This window comes from Bombus vancouverensis, chromosome 16 (genome assembly GCF_051014615.1).
Source record: "Bombus vancouverensis nearcticus chromosome 16, iyBomVanc1_principal, whole genome shotgun sequence".
Classification (NCBI taxonomy): domain Eukaryota; kingdom Metazoa; phylum Arthropoda; class Insecta; order Hymenoptera; family Apidae; genus Bombus; species Bombus vancouverensis.
Window position 1 is genome coordinate 8,986,442 of NC_134926.1, and position 22,117 is coordinate 9,008,558.

Here is a 22,117-nt window from a genome sequence, read left to right on the forward strand (position 1 = left end):
ATTTTCCCATGCATCACTGTCGATATCTTATTTTAGCAAATCTTGTATGTATTTTTCTTTTCTTTCCCTCTTTTCCTTTTCTTGCCGTTTTTAAGTTTATGAACTTGGCGTATATGACGTGAAATCCCTTTAGAATTGATCAATAAATCTTTCTTACAAATGGCGCCATTTTCGTTTCATAGTCTATGAAACGCATTGGCGGTAATTTCTTTGAAAAAATTCATACTTGTTAGTGCATCAAATGTTGAAATATTTTTTTTATAAACGGTTTACACTTTCACGAATTTAGGGACGAATAGACTCTCTACGTAGATTAACTCTGAGAGTGTCAGATCACTTTCTACATGAAATTATTTCTCACTGATATTGATATATGAACGAATCACTCGATACATGAAAATAAATACACGAATTTTTTGCGAAATATTTATTGCCTGCGATTCTACCGAATATTTTGAAAGTTTCGAGTAAAAATAAAAGTAGGTCGTGACTGTATCGACACAAGTTGTTTTATAAGCCGGAAATCATTTGTACCTGTGTCATTTTGTCGCTTTTTCCTTCCCAGCTAAGCCTCTCATCGTACAGAGGATCATTATTGCTGCCGATGAAAATCGGCTCCCAATGAACGAAACTGCCTGTCCTCTTACCGACGTGAAACACGTGAAGATCCTCCGTTTCCGCAGCTTCTTGCCATTCTTTACTTCGAGGAACGTTATGACAGCCGGAGCACAACTTTTTGTGGAAGGGAATTGCCGTGCCGGCCTTCAGCATCTGAGCCTGAAATGAGAATTATTTGTTAAATTATTTCGTTATTTTTTATACGAAAGGAGAACATTTTTTATTTTTTCAAAATTTCTGAAAACATATTTTTAAGTATATAAAGTAGATATAAATATATATCTACTACTATATATATATACATATGCATATATATGTTGTTCAAGAATACGTAGGAAGTCCACATATATAGAAATATACTTATACCGTTTACTTCAGAAACACGTGGCTATCGCATAATTTATAATTTATTGAAACTTTAGCAAGGAGAAAAGGACTCTTAAGTTGAAAATTGTTTATTATAATTTTCATAATTTTACTAACAAGAAATTGACAATAGATAAATATAATTTACGGTAATATTGAGTATTGAAAATTTGGAAACGAAAAAGTGATTTTTCACATTTGAAACTTTTATCGCAATTCATATAAATTTTTCTCTTTTACAAAGATTAACTTAATTAATCTTTATTATTAATTTAAATGATTTTTAAATATGCTAATATAACTAAATACTAATGTTTAAGAACTTTTGATTTAACTCAGTCGTATACTATTATTTATATAACATCATTTAGTGTGTTATTTTCATTATGTTTAGTTGCACAAGGTAGTTTTCGTTACAATATAATCATAAAATTCTGCCATAAAAATAATTCATCGAAAGGATAACGGTTTTACAACATTTTTTACAAAAGTATCCGGGTTCAACGTCTTCTTACGCGACTATAATTTCACCGTTTCTAATTACAGTTTTACCACCGTTTGAAGAGGCGCAGTTCTCTGCTTATGCTTTGAAAAAAAAGGGGGCAGGAGGCAGCGTGTATCACGGTTAATGAAATAAGGCTTGTTCGACGTTTGAAAAAATGGAATGAAATTGAATAGTGCATAGAAGTGGTGGAATTGAATTGAATGTTTCATAGAAGTGCGGCCAGCGACCAGCTGCACTTCACAGCAACGCTGCTAATTGTACGTATCAAGGTCCACGGTCAAAGGAAGCGCCACTGATTAAACGACCCTCGCGTTCATGCCATTTAACGCATTGTCGGATATTATGCAGCCGTCATTGCTCTCTTCCCTATCCGTTTAATTAGCTCCAAGTTCAGTTTTCAACTAAAATGTCAAATGCGAATGAACCAAGTTCAGCAAAATGTATTTCTCTGATTAAAAAACGTGAAGATCGCTTCTTACTGGTAATTAAATACGTTTCATCGTGCAATTTCACTGCATTCAGCTTAAAAAGAATGATATAAAAATTGTATAACGATGGTGCAGACATTTCGCATTTTTTGCCAATTAAAATGCTAATTAGATTAGGTTAGATTTAGATTATATCTGGAGCGAAATTAAGTTAGGTTAAGTTAGTTTAGGGTAAATGTAATTGAGGTTAACTTGTAACGATGAGTAATTAATAGCTTTAATCGTAAATAAGATTTTAGAATAAAGAATATTAATTATTTAAGTTATTTAATCTTCAGCTTTTTGGATATTTTGCATACTATTGATATACCGTGCGTGGACTGAAATAAAATCCTGTAGTGAACGGTTGCATAGCGGCATTTGGTTGTATGCGAATGTCACAACGTAAAAGGTTAACACAAAATAAAAGTTTTAGATCGAAAGTACAATCCGACATGGTAGTTAAATAGAACAGTGACAATCTAGTAACTTTCTTCTCCAATATTTCAACATCTGATTAAAAGATAAATATGCTTATTTCAAGGCATGCATTGTAATATACATGTATATACTAATACTGAAATACCAGCATTAAAAATATAAAATGTTCTTATATATATATAATAAGAATACTTTCATTTCATTTCTAACATTAAAAATTTGCAAGGTTTTCCAATTCTAACTTACCAAATGTGTTTTATTATTAGGCGGTTGACTCTTCTCGTCCACCTCGAAGATGGACAATACAAAAACTTTGGGGTTAGGTTTGTAGAGGGCGGGCTGATCCCTCTTTCTGATCATCTCGAGGAATTTCGCGGGCAAGTCTGGATTCGGGTAAAGCTCGATATCGCTTGCTAACACGTAGAACGTCGGCGCCGATTCACGGGCTATGTTACGTCCGACGTTCACAGGGTACAGCAGCTTCTTCTCGTTTTTATACATCTTTGAAAGCGTGACATTCACCCACGGTGGTCCCAGCGTGCAGTTATACGAGTCAGACATAACTTTCTCGGTCGGGGGTACCTATTTCAGAAAGCAGATTGTGCCACACATTATAATAACAGCTTACAGACTGGACGGTATATGTATAAGGTTATACTTGATAATTTTATAGCTATTTTATTTTTTGATTATTTTGTAGTTATCTAAATTTTTACTAGAAAATAATTTCCAGTGACCAATATTTTTGAAAATTCGTAATAACGATAATGGTGGTTATTTCTTCAGTGAATATAATAAAACAGATATCTAGTACGTTAGTAAATTCCCTAGAATATATTTTTCTCGAACGTTCATTTTCAAGACTCTAGGCGAAGATAGTAGAAAAGATGAGATGCGTATCGAATAGGCAGAATTGGAAAGACGATGCAATACTTTCTGTCGAGACAGAATAAAAAGTGGAACAAGATGAAAGGTCGGGAAAGTGGTAATTAAACCGTGGAACCAATCAGCGGCCGATAGGGAATGCCTGTTTATTTCTTTCCGCAGTGCATGCATAATACGACAGTAAGAGAGTCGTCCTGGAAACAAAGTAGAGCCTTCACACGTGTAATTGGTACACGTATTTCGAGGTACTAGGAGTCGCAATCGTGATTTCGCGTTCTAATTAATTACGTGCACGTGTATCGACGTTACGTCGTGATACAGAAGGAATTAATAACAGAGTTTCGCCACAGAAAAGTACAGCCGCAGGAAGTGCTTCTCTTGCCAATCTATTTTCTCATGCCGCCTGTCTCCAAGTCATTTCACTTTTGCAAAATATTATCCACTTACCTTACTTAATTCGTTCAATTCTATTTCTGTAACTTATTACCAAAGATTTGACGTGTTATTAACGGTAGTGAAAGGACAGAACGATTTTGAAAATTTTTTAATTTTTTTTAAACATGTTACAGTAAAATGTTTGATTGCAAAGAGGTAGAAATAGACCTGAGCTCTTGTTGTTAGTCCCATCTTCTTAAGACTAAGACTGTCGAAAAGTGAGTTATATAACTATCTTTTTATATTCTTTTTGGATCCTTAGGAAAAAGTAGGCCAATTTTTTAGATTATTATTTTCTGTAATTTTTAAAATATTTCTGGGATGTTGTTCTATTGATAAGTTTTTAGAGTTTTGATTTTTAATTTAGTCTTCATTACATTACACGATCAATTTTTAAGTCAAATGTTCAACAAAAATGTTTATTTATTCGAAAATTTTTATTATTTAGAAAAAATAAAAGTTTGCTGTGAAAAAGTTTACAACCGAAACTTGACGAAATACAAACGACACTGCGATCCCTATCTGAAGACTTGAATACTGGACCTGGTATCACAAGTAACATCGTCATAACATACGTCTAAATACAATGAACAACATGAAAATAAAAAGCAAAATAGCGGAAGATGCGTGAATGTCACGCAGTGGAAACTCGACCGAACTGAATACACCGGCAAGCGTCAACAAGTGACCCGATAGCATCGAAATTCTGCACGATCAGCACAGTCTCGTGTTTTCAAAACGTGAGTGGTTTCCATATCAAACGTGCCGAGAAAATCTCGTGGATTCCTTTAAAAACCAGCCTCATCTCCAGAATCTTCACAGTTTCACGGAGAAATACATCAAAAATTCAACAAAATGTATTTTAACACGTATTTCGTGCTTTCACTACTTGGTTTGACGATATGTCAAGCAGTTCCAGCGGAGAAGAAAGAAGAAATCAAAGAAGAATTAAACAAGAAGGAGCTAGAGATAGAACAGACTGGAGAAGACACCGAGAGATCAAAAAAATCGGTATTCTTAATGGACCAAGCATTGGGAGAAGCTCAGAGTTTCGGTATTCAAACTTCTTCACAACATATTCAGAGTCTGAATATCAAACAAGCTCCAGGAGTTTCTGAGACTGTCAGCATCCAGAATCCACAATCTGTTCAAACTCTCAATATTCAAACTTCACAACCTGCTCAAACATTCAGCATCAAAGATCAATCTAGTCCAACCTTGAGTATCAATCAGGATTCAGGAGTTTCTGAGACTATTAGTATCCAGGATTCACAATCTGCTCAAACTGTCAGCATTCAAACTCCACAATCTGTTCAAACACTTAACATTCAAGGTTCGCAACCTGTTCAAACGTTGAACATCAAGCCAGGTTCTCCGGGAGTTCAAACACTAAGCATCAAAGGTCCACAAGCTCTTCAAGCCTTCAGCATCAAACCAGGTTCTCAAGTCCAAACCTTCACCATCCAAGGGTCACAACCTCTTCAAACATTCAGCATCCAGGCTCCAAACTCTGTTCAAACTCTCAGTATCCAGCCAGGTTCGCAAGGAGTTCAGACTTTGAACGTGATTCAGCCTCAACGCGATCAAACTTCTGCAAACGTGATAATGGGTCCTCAGCACACCAAGACTGTCCAGGTGATCCACCCTGGCCAAGGTGGTTCTCAAACCAACGTAAACATCGTCCAACCTTCACCGAAAGAGATTGACGTACCTGTTGTTGAGAAGATTACTCGTACGGAGAAAATTGTGGAGCCTATACCGCAAAGAGTGGTTGTTTCTGAAATGGAAGAGGAGATCGTGGCTCCTGTGGTGCCTATTTTTAGGGAACAGATGGTTTTTGATCCAGAGTGTTCTTGTTTAGTAATAGAACCAGAAACCTTGCCAACCTTTTTTAAGTACTTTCATTTTAAGTATGGGAAACCAAAATTCTACTCAGCTGTGAAACCTAAGATGTTGATCAAGCAACCTATGAAGGTTTTGGAGGTTAGGGAACGCGCCTTGATAGGTGTATAGAAAGCAGCAGTCGATGTAAGAGAATATTTATTTATTTATTTATTTATTTATGTAAATTGAAATCTCTAAGGATTGTGTGAAGTAGAATAATTTATTTGCTCTTTCTAAGATCTTTAAGAGCAGTTGAGAGAAACCCATTGTAATTGGAGAAATAAAGTTGAAATAGCACCTAAATTCGATTATACTTATTACTTTTCCAATATCTCAAACCGTACACTTCCATAATAACGATCTACCGAGGATAGATACGATAAAGTAATTTAAAGTAGATGCAACACTAATCGGTCCAACAAATAGGACATAAATAAGGTACAGAGAGGAAGGAAGTCATTAATACTCACCATTTTTGGCACGTGTTTGCTGCTGAAGAATACATGAAAGGTGACCAGCTGGGAGACCAGAGAGCTGCCACAGTTTCTCGAGTACTTGATGGCGTCGAGGGTCGCCGCGAAGTCTGTGCCAGGGGCGTGCATTGCAATCGATATCGGCGCTCTCCATCGCTCCAGCAACGGCTCCAGATTGTCCAGGAACGTGTAATCCGCGTGCGTGGTGTACGTCACGCTTTCCCAACATCTCACCGTTATGCTCATCGGCACGTAATTATAGAGGACCCAGTAATCACCTCGCTGCGCCCTCCTCGGTTCCAAGGATTTTTCGTTGCACTGCACCGCTTCGTTTAGGCTCATCGCTGATTGAACGACCGGCAAACCGCTCTTTGCCTGTAACAGGAATGCCAAATTGGTTAATTGGCGGAACCGAGACGAGGCCTTCTGACCCTGGCAAAGAATATCGGTCTTCAAATCTGACTCAAGCGAGAGGTAAGACATCGCTTGAAACTTATTGCAAACCAAAGTCAATTAGAAAATCTAATCTAACTTAAAACGTGATTCCAATTGAAAGGAAAATGTTTGTCAATTATAGGGATCCCTAGACAAACTCCTAGGGAATAATGGTTCCTTTACATCGAGATATAGGAAACAAATACGATTTCAAATACAATGTAACAGTATATAAGCAGGTCACACGATGCAATTTCACTCTTGAACCTATTCTCGATAAAACATAATACCACAACGGTTGCCTCGCTTACTTCCTCACAATCTTCTATACTGAATTTTGCGCGTGACATTACCGGCATTCCCCTTTATTACTAAATTATTGTTAGATACAGTTTCTTGCAGCAGTATCCATCAGAAAGGTCGTAGAAGGAGATGGTAAAAGCTTTCGCTCCAATTTTGCAGAGTGACGGGATGGGGAAAGGCGAAAGGGGGCGGGCGGAGATACACGTTGAAGTTTTCCCTTTTGAAATATTGAACTGCAAAGCGGTAGGAGGCGGCTTCCGAGCCCGGTTTTACGCGACTTAATTCCTCTACGCTCCCCTAGGAAACTGCGAGAAACTTGATTCGCGAAAAAAGGGAACCTAACCTAACCTAACCTTAAACGACTAACCTTAGACCTACGTATATCGAACAATTGGTGAATTATACAGACATTACAGACATACAGTAATTTCAAGTGTCTCGAAATTGGACACGAATATTACTTATTTTAAATTTCGTCTCTTTTTATATTTTTACCGATGGAAATTTTCCAGTCATTGCCGTTCCCATTATCAACGAGCTAAGCGAACTAAAGTTCTTCTCGAAACGTTCGAAGGTAAATAGTGTAACTTGATACTTCAGATATTCATGGTAGATTAAACAATTTCAACGCGGTTACTAGAATGATGTTGAACTGTTATGCATGTGAATGGGTAATCAGGTAACGTACAGTTAATGTTAAAAATGGTTACACTGGTCGCAGCTAGTATCTGGAATCTCAGTTCACGAACGTTATCGTGACTACCGTGCATGTAATACGACAATGTAAGAGCGACCACTTCTGAACCTGACGTAGTTTCTTGAAAGGGTCGACAGGTCTTATCCAATGATCAGGATTTTGAACGAGGTCGAGTCGCTTCTCATCCAGCGGCGAGAACAGTTGAATTTTGGATGAAAGTCGATCGTTTCGGGCAGAATACACTTTTTTGCGCGATAAGATCTGGCGAGATAAGGCCGGGACAGAAAATATCCACGGCGATGGACACTCTGTAATCCAAGAACCCTCTACTTGGCTCATATTCCTGTCATATACAGCTTGCACCGACCCTGTCGAAACGTAATTTCTTCGATGTCACGAAATCAAAGGATTCACGATTAATTTTGAACTTTACTAATTTTATGAAAATCCAAAATATTTAATAAGTAATTATAATTATAAATAATATTACATACTATAATTTCTTTAGTATTATCATCGTCAGTAGCTTCTTGCGAAAGATATATTTTCCATATCCAATTATCGAATTTTCTAAAAAACGATTCCATATTTTCCATTTACTATTAAAGTCGTTTTTCTACGATCAATTCCATATTTTCCATATATAATTGCATATAGAATTTTCCACCAACGATTTCATACTTCCCATTTCCCGTGTGAATGGATTTTCTTCCATCAATTGCACATTCGATTTTCCATATCTGATTACAATCGATTTTCCAGGCTCGGTTCCACATCTTCGACATTCAATCGGAATCAATTTTCCGCGTGTAATTAGATTCAATTTTCCGGAATCAATTGCACATTTTCTACATTCAATCAGAATCAATTATCTCGGTTCAACTTCAAATTCAATTTCCACCTTTTCCATATCCAATGTGCAATCCATTTTCCGCCATCAGTCTCGCATTTCCCACGTGCAATTGGAATCAATTTTCCAAGGCCAATTGCACACTTTCTACGCTCAATTAGTATCACTTTCCTGGCATCAATTTCACATTTTCCACGTGCAACTGAAATCAATTTTCCACGACCAATACCACGCTCAATTAAAACCAACTGCACAATCAACCATAATGGCATCTATTTTCCTTCGATAATTACCTCGGAAGTGGTGTTCACACGACAATGTTAAACTTCACCCAGAAACACAAGACGTAGAACGATGTCGTAGAACGGATTAGTCATCCGAGATCCGAGCGAGTGGTTTGATGGAAAGTCCGATAGGACGAGATTTCTCTCGTCGTTTTTTGCTCAATTATCGCTGCAACGCGCGCGATTCACGTTACTTGCATGGCATCGAACGTGATTATCGATCGAAGCCGGGGTAATCTGTTGAAGATTGTGATGCTAGCAAATGGTACGCGGAGAGCTGTTGATCGAAACAACGATCGATCCGTGAAATTGGTTATGGTTGACGGTATAAATAGCCAACCTGTGAATAATTCATTGATACTTAATGTTTATAATCTATGGTCTAAGACCGTAATCGATTTCAGTCGATTTCGTTTGATCTGGTTTGATCAAGGCCTACCTACTACCATTGACTATTCAGTATCCTATCCAGTATCCAGACGTGTTTCCTTCTGGAATCAGAATTAGTCGTTTTATGGTATAGAATCGAAGTGCAATTTACCTCGCTAAATAGTCATCAACAGTGCTACAAGTCACAACATTACATCGTCATAACGTCGTCTCTATAGTGAAAAATAGAAATACCAACAGATATTGGTTAATTATTTCCCGGCCTTTGTTCATGCTAGCTACCTAGATGAACAGAACACTGAGTTTTTTTCACAACTAGCAGCTGACGCGTACCGGGTTTTCCACAAGTACACTTTGTTTTTTTATGAATTTGTACTACGCTGTGATGCACAAGTTCTTTTTTCTTGGTCAAAGAAAACTTGTTTCTTGCAACTTGTTGGCAATATTTTCTACCACCTCTCTTCGATTATGCTATACGTGTACGTGTAAGCAGCTTGATATAGGAATATATGGAAAAACGAATATGGTATTGTTTGTGGAAAATCGAGTATACCGCTAACAACGAGTTTGTTGAAATTTTGAGGCACAGGATACATTAGCCTTCTAAATTCTCAATTATATTGTATCATCGTTATATTTATTTAGCTCGTCCAGACGATCTCAAAAAATCCACTTTTAGCTCCTCTGTGTTCTATTTGGTTCGTGGCATTATCTTAAATATGGGCGATACTACCAAGAACCGCTAGAAAGATGGCTGAATAGCTTGCGTTAGATTATTCTTTTCAAAATAATGCACACATTGTTCCATGGTAATTTTACTTAGAAGCTGAATTATTTGAGTCTCAATGCGCGTATTGTTTGCACATCGTAACGTTCCTCTTTGAACAACTTATGGCGCGTTCGCACTAAGCGAGCGAATGTTCCCCCACTTTTCCATCGTATCGTATTGTATTGGGTTTTCCCTTACTCGTCTGAAAGCAAGGCGTTATTGCGAGCTATTTTTCTGTTTCTCGTTTGCCATGAGTCCAGTCTTTGACCTTTCCATCCTTCTGTCTCTTTCCATGCCTCAGCCTCTCGACACGGCTCGAATAGCTTCGAGTCCAACTTTTACAAACTTAGTCCCCTTCAAAGCGTCAGCTAAGTGTTTAAAGCGTGTATTCCCCTTTAAGGCGTAAAGTGTGTACGAATACAGCGTTGCATCTGACCGTATGTACGCGCTTGAACTTTACTTTTGCTCGCTACAGCGTAGCCAAAAACTCTGAAGGAATTCCACTCACCGTCTGATTATGCCTGTGCTCTGGCCCGTCGCCGTTCTTGTTATCAACCTTGGCCTCGTTGGTCGTTGGCCTCGTGGTGAGCAACCTCGCCCTGGCTAGACTGGTCGTGTTACCGCGTGCGCTCTTGTTCGAGGCATCCTTGATGGCAGGCACAGCTGACGACGTGGCGCCCTTTTGAGTACCATTTACGAGGTCCACGGCGCCAAAGGTCTCGGATTGCAACGGCGCCGCCCAATTTGTCGGCGGTTCCTCGATCCAGGGCCCGGAGGAGCCGAAGTGGGCGCACACGTAGAGCAACACGCAGATGTTGAGCACCACCGACACCCGAAGTGCCCAATTTCTACGTAGTATGCTCAACATGCTCATCGCCAGCCTCCTCCAGGACCACGAACCGGTTACCGTCCTATGGAGATCGTAACCAAGCGCGGATGGATGCGTTTGCTGTTCTCTTCCACCACCTCCCCACCCCTATGGGGCCCCTGATGCTCCGCGATCAGGATCTGAGCATTGTTGGCCACAGCTTCGACCTCCTCCCTCTGGTTAGCCTCTGAAACACGAATTAGACTTCGTTTAGGGCCGATTTCCTCGTCATTCGATTTTTCTTTTATACAGTGTGGTTGGTAACTGGTGGTACAAGCGGAAAGGGGGTGATTCTAGGCGAAAAAAGAAGTCGAAAATATAGAATAAACATTTTTCGTTCGAAGCTTTGTTTTCGAGAAAATCGACTTTGAATTTGGGCTCGGTACGCGTCCGGTACGTTATAACGGATCTCGCTGTAGATCGTTGTCTTTCCGTTTGTACCACCAGTTACCAACCACCCTGTATGTCGCACTTTCATCAGCGATCTGAACGCAGCGTATTCTACGGGTTGAAGGTGTTTTAAGAAATTGCTACTCTGAGATCTCGTGACGAGCACTCTTCTAGTGACAAGTACTCTTTAGCCTTGCTTCGAGCTTGCTGGACAGTCTCGTTCAAATTGGCAACAAATTCTCTGGATTCTAATGGCAACTACTCGGTGATCTCCGTGATTCTATCTTGATGCAGTTGATTGTGGCTTGATCGCGCCTTCATATAGCGATCTTTACGTCACAAAATATATACGAATATTTACCTACTTCGCAAATACATTGTATGAGCTTACAGATACGTAGATAGTAAACTCATTGTAGCATGTTTATCATTTATATTCGTTTATTATATTGGTGGAATTACAATTTCCATTCAAGATTTAACGGGTTATCGGTTTGCTCGTGGCAGTGTCAAACGATCTGACTAAAATTAACTCGTCTTTATTGATTTACCAACTCCGTGACCAAAGCAGTCCCTGATTAACAAACGACCCCGTCTATAACAGGTTTAATAATTTCTACCGGGCCTACGTGGATTTCACTGGCCATTGCACAAACCCGGATCGTGATCCCAGGGCGATGCATTCTGAAACAGAATCTCTCTGCCCAGAGAATCGTTAACGACTTGTTAGTAACTCAGTTACCTAATTCCATCCATCGGTGATAATGACACTCTGCGGTTGGCATCGATTCTTTTTGCCACTTTTACTACGCATCGATGACTGCCAACGAGCAATGCCGATGCTTTCATTGTAAGATCCCGGGCCATTAAATGCTCGACACGGTTCATTATCAGAGATAGGAAAAATAGCCGTAAAATTAACGTTTCGTTTTACGAGCGTCAAATTAGTATCGGTATCGAGTTATTGCGATTCGCAAAGTAAGTGAGTTTTAGTGCAGCTGCCAGCTTCTCAGAGGCCGTATTCAACGACCTCGTTGATCGTAAATTAGAGAAAAGTGCGTCGAATAGGAATCACGAAAGCGTAGAATCGCACGTAACGCAGAAAATGCACAAAAATATATGAAATGTCTGAAGTATAACGATCGTTATGATATCTTGCGGATGAAGCAAATTCCTACTGGTTAGTTACTGTACCCGGTGCGTGCATCTGATACATCCTGTGCCTCAGAGATCATAGATAAGCGGCGACGGAAACAATCGAAATTAATCCACGTAAAACAGCTGATTTCATAGAAATTGGAAAAAAAGAAATGTGATTATTGGGTTGGCAACTAAGTGATCGCGGATTTTCTCGATACTACCTAATGGCAAAACCCGCATTCGCTTAGTTGCCATATAGGAACAGCAATTCGACAGCTGCCTGATACATTAACAGCAGACCGATGCAAAGTTCAGGAGTACTGTAACTCCTGAAACTCTAACGGCAACACATGCACAACGCGTCCGCCGTTTAGTCCCCTTTGCTTTCGGCTGGCATTATCCGAGAGCGTGCTCTTTGTCGTTCCTACCCTTGTATCGCTGCCAGGCAACTGTACAAAGGCCTGTTCCAGTCGTCGAACGATTCTTGGGCACAGTTATTAGCAACGAACGACGACAGGGTGGAAATTGGCGCGGCACTTTGTATCGCGACTTAATACAATATATGTACAGCAGACAGCAGTTTCTGAAGTTGAATTGCACGTCGGTGGAAGAAGTTAGGCAACGTCGTACTGGGAGCCACGCGAAACGACGTATTGCTTCCGACGATTATTGCCCGAGAATGGATCCAACGGAGGGGAACCCGATTTACGCTAAGCTTCGTGATTGCCTTTGCAATTTTTTACGCCACAATGTGCAGGTATGTGGTTTTTGTTAGACGAGGACGTGACGGAAGATCTGTCCGCAGAGATTCTTTGGTATATTTACGCGTGCCGATAGGTTAGGGTAGGTATTGGGTATTTAGGTTAGGTTAGTTTCTTGATTCGTGTCATTAGAATGCGAACATTTACAAACATTTAGATTTTGACGAATACGATTAAACGGGTGAAATCTAGTTATGCGTATAGTCGAAACTTGAAGTCTTTTGGGTGAAAGTCTATTTACCATTTATACAAGTAAAAGTTTCTTTTAATTCTTATTTATCTCGAGACACACTATATACCGAATATTTACAAAACTATAGACGATAAATCGTGGCTTATTAAAAAGGGTATTTTATGTCTAATAAACATATATCCAAAGTCATTCCATTTTTGAGTAACCAATATTTAAAAATTTAGCAGTTAGGCGCCTGGCGTCAGGCAATCTGCCATGCGTCGTTCCTATTGACGCGCTCGTACGAAACTTTTAAACAGCAAATTATGTGGCACCCTTTCTAACCTAAAATAATTTATGAAATTATTCCTTTATCTAAATGCAAACGAACTCGTAATAAATTACTCGCAGTCAATGCTCTGATACCGTTAATGCAAATGTATTTAAACGTAAGAAGCGAGGAAGTCGAACCCTTCGAGCTCGATGTTACAGTTTATCGTGGCAAATTCTACGTCGACTCGATCGCCACGTATAACATTACTAGAAATAATGTGTGCGTAATAACACGGTAGAAACTCGATTATCTGATGGCAGACTGAAGACTGGATTAATCGAAATTCCGACGGGACTCGCAACCTCTAAGAAAAACTTGAATATAATTGCCAACTGTGTTGCATTAAAAAGTACATAATTAATGGCTGGGAATACAATTTCTCGATCTTTAAGCATGATATTTAAACTGATTATGTAAAACATTCTGTAAATTGAGGGGAAAAGAAAGGGAAAAAGTATTCGCGTGTTGGAAGACGTTTCCGAGACCGATTTTAGAGCTTGGTATGCACTTCATTAGGATAATGAATCAACCGGTAATGGGACAGTCCTAGTTTCGTCATTCTTTTTTCCATAACTTTCCAATCTTCTTAACTCTCTAGAGAATAATACACGATTTGAAAAAAGTGTTTTTAAAAGTTTTTTTTTTTTTAGAATTTTATGTGATAAGCGATTGCTCGAATATGCTTTTTAATGTTTTAGGTTATGAAGCAACCTGTAACTCGAGAAATTGTCATCTGTTTGTTGTTACAAGTTCCTTTATTACTTTGTTGCGACGATAGATAATTGTTCGAGCATTGTTTTTCAATTGTTTAGGTTAGGTTCGATATAGATTTTGATTGAACGTTAGGATAAGGCTAAATTTAGGTTAGGGTTTCAGGCTCCGGCAATGTGCTTGGATTACGTTCACAGCTACGTTCTGATTAGATTTTGGTCAGGCTTGGGTTACGTTCTAATTATGCTTAGGTTATGACAGCGCTAAATTTTCAATAGATTTAAATTACGTCTCCACTATATTTTAATTACTCTTTGAATTAGATATCCGTTCCGTTGGACAGAGTTACGAGGTATTATATTTAGATCCAAATTTAACTTAACCTATATTCTGATTTTATAATTTAATGTTTAGGCTATAATCAAGATTTAAATTTCGTTGGATTTCATCTACGTTGCTTTTAATCTCAATTCAAATTCACATTAACCACTTACTTTGGTCTATTTGGAACTACTGGTTCGACTTAATTATTAATCCAATCATTTTTGAGAGGTTATGGCAATATGTAATTCTATTTTAAATTAAATCGAACGTACGTCGTCTTTAATCTCAATTTAAATTCATATTTGTATAATACATTTTTTATCTACGAAACGATCTAGCGTTGTATAAGAAGTTGATTAGCTTTCGAAAGTAGCGAGAATGGGACACCGTTTCGCGAGTTTCGACGAACGATTACGCCAGCCTGTATAGTTAATCGCTCGACGCGAACAGAAGACACGAGACGAACGAACGGTCGACGAACTTGTCGTATTGCAAAGTCATCGCGGTGTAACGCAGCCGAGGGGCAAGAAAATCGATGCAACTGTTAATACGAATGATTCATCAGCACTCAATTACCGTGCAAACGCACGAGATGTTACGTAGTCGTGACTCGTACACGTCGAGGGCACAACATTGAAACCATTTGTCGTCACATCGTGGCAATAGCTTTCAGTAGCCGTTATATCTCCCTTTACGCCATGGAAAAACATGCTGTCAGGTTGAATCACGATGGTGAGACACCATGCTTATCTATGTCTTTTATTCATCTTGTATCATAGTAGGTTCGTTCACATAGAACGATTTAATTTGTGGGTTCAACTAGAAATCACGTTTCCTATACATATACGCAAGGTTAAGTTTATAGGTTAAATTTTAGGTTAGGTTAGAATTGGTTTAAATTTCCATTAGATTTCGGCGCATCTTTTTACACTCTTGCGTTAGATTCGAATTACGTTTGGGTAAAAGTTTCTCCACTTGAATCAGATTTGTCTGTCCTTAGGACCAGTTCCGCGTTTGGCTATTCACATTTAGATAAGTTTGGGTTAAATTTCCTGTACAGTTTGTTTTACCTAAACATCTCTGTTCGAAGATATAAGTTCGACTTGAATTAAACCATTCATCTCTTTCCTTTTCTCTGTTACACAGTTAAATGTAGGCTAAGTTTGGGATAATCATTCATCCGTTATCATACAGAATGAAATCCGAGTTAGATAAGTAATCCAATTTTACCGAAACATGGGATCAATTAGATTTTCCAAGTTACAAACAACAATTCCTTTATAAATAGTCATTGTTCGTTCCATTTGAGGTTATGGTACGGGTAGGGGGGAATGGGAAGAAAATTGGAAAGGATTTAGAGGTTATTATCAGGCCATAACGATAAGAAATATATTTAAAGGAATTTAGATGAAAATAAATTATTATTCTCAATGCTATTTCGTGTTATTCTGGTGATGATCTGACAAGGTATCGGCCTGAAAATGTATTTTTCGAACGTTCCAAGAATCGTAAATCGTAACTCGTTTCCCACAAACCATTACGATTGGTTCCGGCGATAAAGCCCGGCGGGTTGTTTAAAAACAATTTCGCTTGTCGCGCGCAGCCAACGTGATGCACAACATTAATATGCACTTCCGCAGAGGATGCGCCGCTCTAAGTACACGATGTGTACTAGCGTGTATTTATGTTGATAAGAATGAGAGGATGATGAGAGGAGGGGAGAGAGAATCGCGTCTGCGTTCTAAACTGATGGCGTAGAAAGCGAATAAAGTAGAAAGAAATTGTTTCTACGCTCTACTGGCTATGTTGGCAAGATCTTGGAAACCTGATGCGTAAGAGACGAACGAATACAGCGAGGTTATAAAATAAGTAGACTGTAAGTACGAATAAGACGAACAATATTGGTCGTTTAAAATTGTATGTTTTATATATTGTAGAACGAATAAATTGCAAATGCCGAAACAAACACCGGTAAACAGCGTTGGTCGTTAAAAATTTGTATATTTTATTTATTCTTGTATTTAAAACAGGAAACACGAGGACCGTGTAAGAATACGGTGAATAACATACGTAACATCGTAACGTTCCGTACATTTCGTCGCTTTGTTTTATCTTCTCCTGCGATTAATTTAATTAGGAAAGTTAATTTTAAACATTGTTTATCTACAGGGTGGTTGGTAACTGGTGGTTAATAAAAAAAATTTCTTTTTTAATTTTTCTATCGAGACAACGATCTACAGCGAGATCCGTTATAACGAGACGGGATAAAGTGGACGCGTACCGAGCCCAAATTCAAAGTCGATTTTCTCGAAAACAAAGCCTCGAACGAAAAATTGTTATTCTATATTTTCGACTTCTTTTTTCGCGTAGAATCACCCCCTTTCCGCTTGTACCACCAGTTACCAACCACACTGTATAATAGAACGATATAAATATAAATAAACCGTGAATGTTTATTGCAAATTCGCAAATATCGGACGAAACATTTTTTTAAACAGAATCGGAGTTTACAGAAATTTGACGAAAATATTCGACGAAATATTTTTTCGAATAGCGAAGCTGGTTTTTCTTTTTCAAAGCGGCTGTATGCCTCGGTCAGCTTGGAATATTGGAATTATTTTTTTTTTTTCGCTGATTGGTACACCGTCGAGTATATGAAAGCGAAGTTGGCGAAGAATTTTTGCAACTTCAAAAATTCAAAGAGATTTTTACGCCTTTTCGTGGAATTCGATCGATTCTCTTCCTTCTCGTCAAAATTAATTAATTTGGAATATTGGAATTATTTTTCTCTTTCACCGATTGCTCGTAAATGTACGACAAAAGATTCCCAAAGATATTTTGGAATTTTGAAAATTGAAAAACACTTGCACATGTTCGCGTGGAATTTCATAAATTTTCCTTCCCTTCGTCAAAATGAATTAATTCGCAACGTTGGAATTATTTTTCTCACCGATCGGTAGCTTCGAGCGTTTAATAGAAAATTTCCAAAAATTTGTCCTAAGACTTCAAAAACCGACATAAATATTACATATTTATACTCTTATCATCGTTTATTCGGAAATTGTCTGATTAATTTTGTGAAAATGATATTTACACGCAAACATGGCAAAACTTGTAAACCCGTGGATGAAAAGGCTGTTTTTCGGGTTGAAAGGCCGCGGCTATCCCGCTTCCGGTGAAATTTCGCGCATCGCCCCTAATGGTTTCCTATGCAGGCGCACACGATAACCACATTATCTGCCACGATCAAACTCCCCGCGAGTGTTGCGAGCTTTCAGCGGCAATGAATCCCTCCCCCGTCTCTTCCCCTGCAAATAAAATTTTCTCTCTCTTTCTTCCATGTACATTCCGCGTATAAGTGAATCAAGTCAGAGCTGTTGTAAAATTAACGAAGTAAAGATGAAACAAATATCGTAGTTATCGGTCTACTGCTGCCGGTGGTAATTACAGCGACGAAGCTACTTAAAATAACATTTTTATAAATATTACGATAACAGCAACAGTTAGGTGGAAATTACCTTTTTATACGATACATTAATAGGGATATTTTTTATAAAAATATTTGAAGCCAAGTTTCAGGAAAATTTCACGTTACACTGTACACGCAAATGTTTCAGCTAATTTCTATAGAAATTATTTATTTCGTGTCTTTTAATCGTACAATGTATCGTCATTGTTTGGCAAAATAAAAATGAGACACCCTGTATATAGAGAGGGGAGAAATTTTAGATACAAAGAAACTTGCAAAGTTTCTATCGAAACGGTTGCCGAGATACTACCAGTAGAGATATTTCTATCGCGTAATATGAAATTTTTCGTCTATCAAAAAACGAGCAGCTTTCTCGCTAAGGCGTCTATCTCCACTGTACCGTGACGCGCGTCCATCGTGCGTCAGAACGTACGTGTATCTACTTTACTATCGAACGAAAACCGATAACATTGTTTCGTAGTACGCGAAACGACGTTTTGCCTCTGAACATAGCAGCGATAGGACACGTAAACGACAACGAGGTAACCGAGAACTTCTGGATTCGTGTTCCTTCGTATCAATTTCGGTCACCTACGCCTACTTCCGGAAGCAGCCGGATGGACGGCCGGACGTCGTGGGCGTTTCGAATCGCGATCAAGATCGATACGTGGAAAGCAGAATTCATTAACGAAATTAGAACGAGATGCATACCGGGTGGATCGCTGATAGAATTGCGATTTTGAAATTGCCTCTAATTGGAATTTCATACGATTTGGATGAAAATCTGCTTTGCGCCGAATGGTAGCCGGCTTACGTTCGTTTAGATAGCTTTCCTGGATTAGTTGTCAAATATATTGGAATTATCGAGCGCTGCGTCGAACGAGCAGCCCTCTCCGATTAACGTGCAACGATGGAAATAATTTTTTAACTAATTGGTAGCTTGAAGCGTACGATAGAAGGTTTCTAATGACCTTTTTGAAATTTTGAAAGTTTAGAAAGATCTTTATCTAAATTCCACAAAAATGACGAATCTGCTTTTTCTTCGTCAAGCGAGTGGTTTTCCTGTATCGCTGTAAAACGATGTAATTGTATCTTCAACGAATTGCTAGTTTCGAGCGTATGATAAAAGACACCGATTTTTGAAACCTCGAAACTCGAGGAAGATTTTGATGACATTTGGAGGTTATATTCTAATCAGGTTTTAGGTTATTCAGGGTTAGGTTGGGGTTAGGTGATTTTGAACGACAAATGTAAAGCTGGTAAGTAATAAAATTGTCCTTTTAAAATCGTGCTTAATCGTAATTCTGCTTTAATTACTCTAAATATTTACTTTAATTGTATTCTATGTTATTGTAAAATATTGGAATTATTTTTTGTCTAATCGACAGCGTGAAGCGCGTGACGGAAGATTTCAAGGATTTTGTCGAAACTCCGAACGTTGAAGAATATTAGCATTCGGACCGCGTCTGATTAAAAATTACAATTATTTAAACGACTCTAATTATAGAATAAAATAAAACTCTCTCTCAATGCCACACGCGAACTACAGAAACGAAACAGGAACTCTCTCTTCATCGCCATATTTCTCGATGTATAACCTCACAAACTCTGTCTAATCCTACGTTTATCCCCAACCTAACCTAACATCATCGCCGTTCGAATCACATTATCCACCAGAAGAGAATTATCTACTAGTCGTTCGACCTCTCCGAAGAAAGTTTCATTAAATTTTCTCTAGGTTGGTACTTTTGTTCTGGTATTTCCACTCTTCCATCTGCCTCTGTGTTTCGCTATGCAAAGAATATTAGTATTACTCTGGATGCCTGGTAATAGACTTGTTATCATATTGAAAGCTATCTCGTGCATCGACCAGCAATTCAATTAGAAATATAATAGCGGAACGGTTTTTTTCCCGCGGAATTAGGAATTCCCTAGTGCCGTTTGATCTCCGCAAGAAATCGATACCGGGAGCTTCTGGTTTACTCGACGCCTGGTTCTTTTTCCTATCCGGACTATCGGCTTTTCAGACCAATTGGAACGATCGAGTTATTTTCGTCCTAATGAAGTGTGAAATATCATTGCCACGTTGTCTACAGATATTAATGTATTATTCGTAGATTATTTATACGAAGGTTATTTTTTTAGATATTATTATCATTGACACTAACCTTAGCAGACCTTAATTTAAAATTCTACGTTCATTGCTATTTCTTTTGTTCCTCTGACTTTAGGTAAATTCTTATGTTACCTGATCGATCAGTTTCTCAATTTTTGTTAATATAACGATTTACATAAAATTTTTTACTTTAGTTTTTAATTATAGATGAAATTTTGAAACCGGTCATCTGACCGAGTAAGGTTAGTGTTACATGATAACATTGTAATATCGTGAAATATTAACCACGAATTTAATTCGAGGTTATCTTCTTAGTCTAAAACAATTTGTAGGTTATTTGTGGACAATATCGACATTGACGCGTGCGTGTAAAATTCTAAAATGAAAATATTTCCAATCTCAAAGAAGTGGAAAAGTAGAATACAGGTCTATTATTACTTTGAAATTGATTTCAACGTACTAAAATAATTTTACGCCAGTAATACGATTATTTTTCCATTTAACGCTACAAGTCATTATAACAACGTAGCATACCAACCTATCGTTTGTAGCGTGAATCAGAGATGATCGATTCTACAAGGTAACATTAGGTACGTATCAACGTGTCCACGAGCAGACACGCGTCTTTGACTTCGAATTTAGGCCATCGAATTGCCACTTCTAGTGTCTATCGGCAGCTAGGGAATTGGACCAGCTGTGATCGTTAGTGACTATTGAACATTTCCTTTCGAACAGTGGCTATTTCGTTAACGAGCCGTTGGTACCAGTGCTGATTTAGGCCTGCGACGAAGCCCATCGCGAAAAACGAATGTCGTTTTCACCCGGAAGCAACGATAGCTCTAAGAAGCCAAACTACGAAGGTCTGGAAAGTGATTAGTTGGGTCGATTCTTAGCTCAGAAATAAATATCTAGCTCCTTCTGACATCTTTTCTTAGTTATTTCTTGGTTGCAATTCTTATATGGCTGGGGATTTATTCGAAAATATATAGGGTGTCGCTTGATTCTCTCATTCTCAATATTTATGCCTATTTTTAAGACACAAAATCATGACAAGCGTATCTACTGTTAGTAAAACTGGACTTACGTATCGTTATCTTCTCTTTTGCGGAAACAGCAAAGAAACGTGAACGTTTCGTACTGAAATATTGCCTTTCCGAATCACGATGTCCCGGGTAATAACCAAACAACCTACGACCCAATTCAAATATTTTTCATCGACCGGAAACATGGCAACGTGGCGACATCAAAATAAACAAACGTTAAAATAAAGATCTAGTATGGTCTAGTGAAAACACGCGACGCGCAAGGTGCGTTATTAGTTCGAGATCTACTAAAGTCGTTCGCCTATTAGATCTACATGCTATTCGTCTAATTTATCTACTAAAAAAGCTTTAAGAAAGTAATTCTACGGTACAATGGGTTGTTCCATCTAGCACGCAATTCTAAACCATTCGTGCCACTCGAACGCAATTAACTTTGATAGAGGAGTATCATCATACGCTTCCCTTAGTGCTTGGGCATCCATTGTGAGATAAAGGCGCGTTTCTAAACTGATATTAAGGAAATTGCGATAGTCAACGCGTACGATATAAAGCAAGGTCAGTTGATAGGACCGAATGAATACAGGTCATCCCACCCATCTCTAAATTAGAAGTGGTGCTAGGGGCGCGTAACAGGCTGCACTCTTGCGAGAGTTCAAACGTCTCATCGGTTCGCTTTCTTAATAATAGCACCGCCCCGAATTAGGCAAGTTTTATCGATAAAGGAAAGAGGGCGACGACGTCCGCCTGGACGGTGACAGCCTTGTCACCGTTGTTACCGAAACACGAATATCGAATATATTTTATGGCTCCTAACCAATTCTATCAAATGCAGGGCGAAGATTGGCCCAGTTCCAAATCTTCCCAAATTTTTTCCAAACCAACTACTACGTACACTGACGTAAAATTTTGCTGAGATATTTACCACAAGTTCACCTATCAAACCTCGAGAAAAACTGAAGACTATACCTAGTCGCGGAAGACAGTTAC

General features: G+C 38.5%; 1 protein-coding gene and 1 long non-coding RNA gene across 4 annotated transcripts in view; both read right to left on the reverse strand.

Annotated features, from left to right (window-relative positions):
* Positions 1-22,117, reverse strand: part of LOC117161516 (beta-1,4-glucuronyltransferase 1) — a 59,436-nt gene that overhangs the window by 3,418 nt on the left and 33,901 nt on the right. For 2 of the 3 annotated variants that reach the window (XM_033343101.2, XM_076625696.1), the window contains exons 2-5: positions 10,311-10,857; positions 6,072-6,449; positions 2,644-2,979; positions 535-777 (exon numbers count right to left, since the gene is read on the reverse strand). In XM_033343101.2, coding sequence (XP_033198992.2) covers positions 535-777; positions 2,644-2,979; positions 6,072-6,449; positions 10,311-10,676 — 1,323 coding nt within the window. In that variant the 5' untranslated portion in view covers positions 10,677-10,857. Of the gene's footprint in view, positions 1-21; positions 209-534; positions 778-2,643; positions 2,980-6,071; positions 6,450-10,310; positions 10,858-22,117 lie in introns of those variants that run through there. The other variant, XM_076625697.1, reaches the window with a different exon arrangement.
* Positions 6,498-10,297, reverse strand: LOC143303792 (uncharacterized). The gene is made up of 3 exons (XR_013060448.1): positions 8,653-10,297; positions 8,004-8,561; positions 6,498-7,877 (listed from the first exon to the last, which is right to left on the reverse strand). It is a non-coding gene; the product is annotated as an uncharacterized LOC143303792 (long non-coding RNA).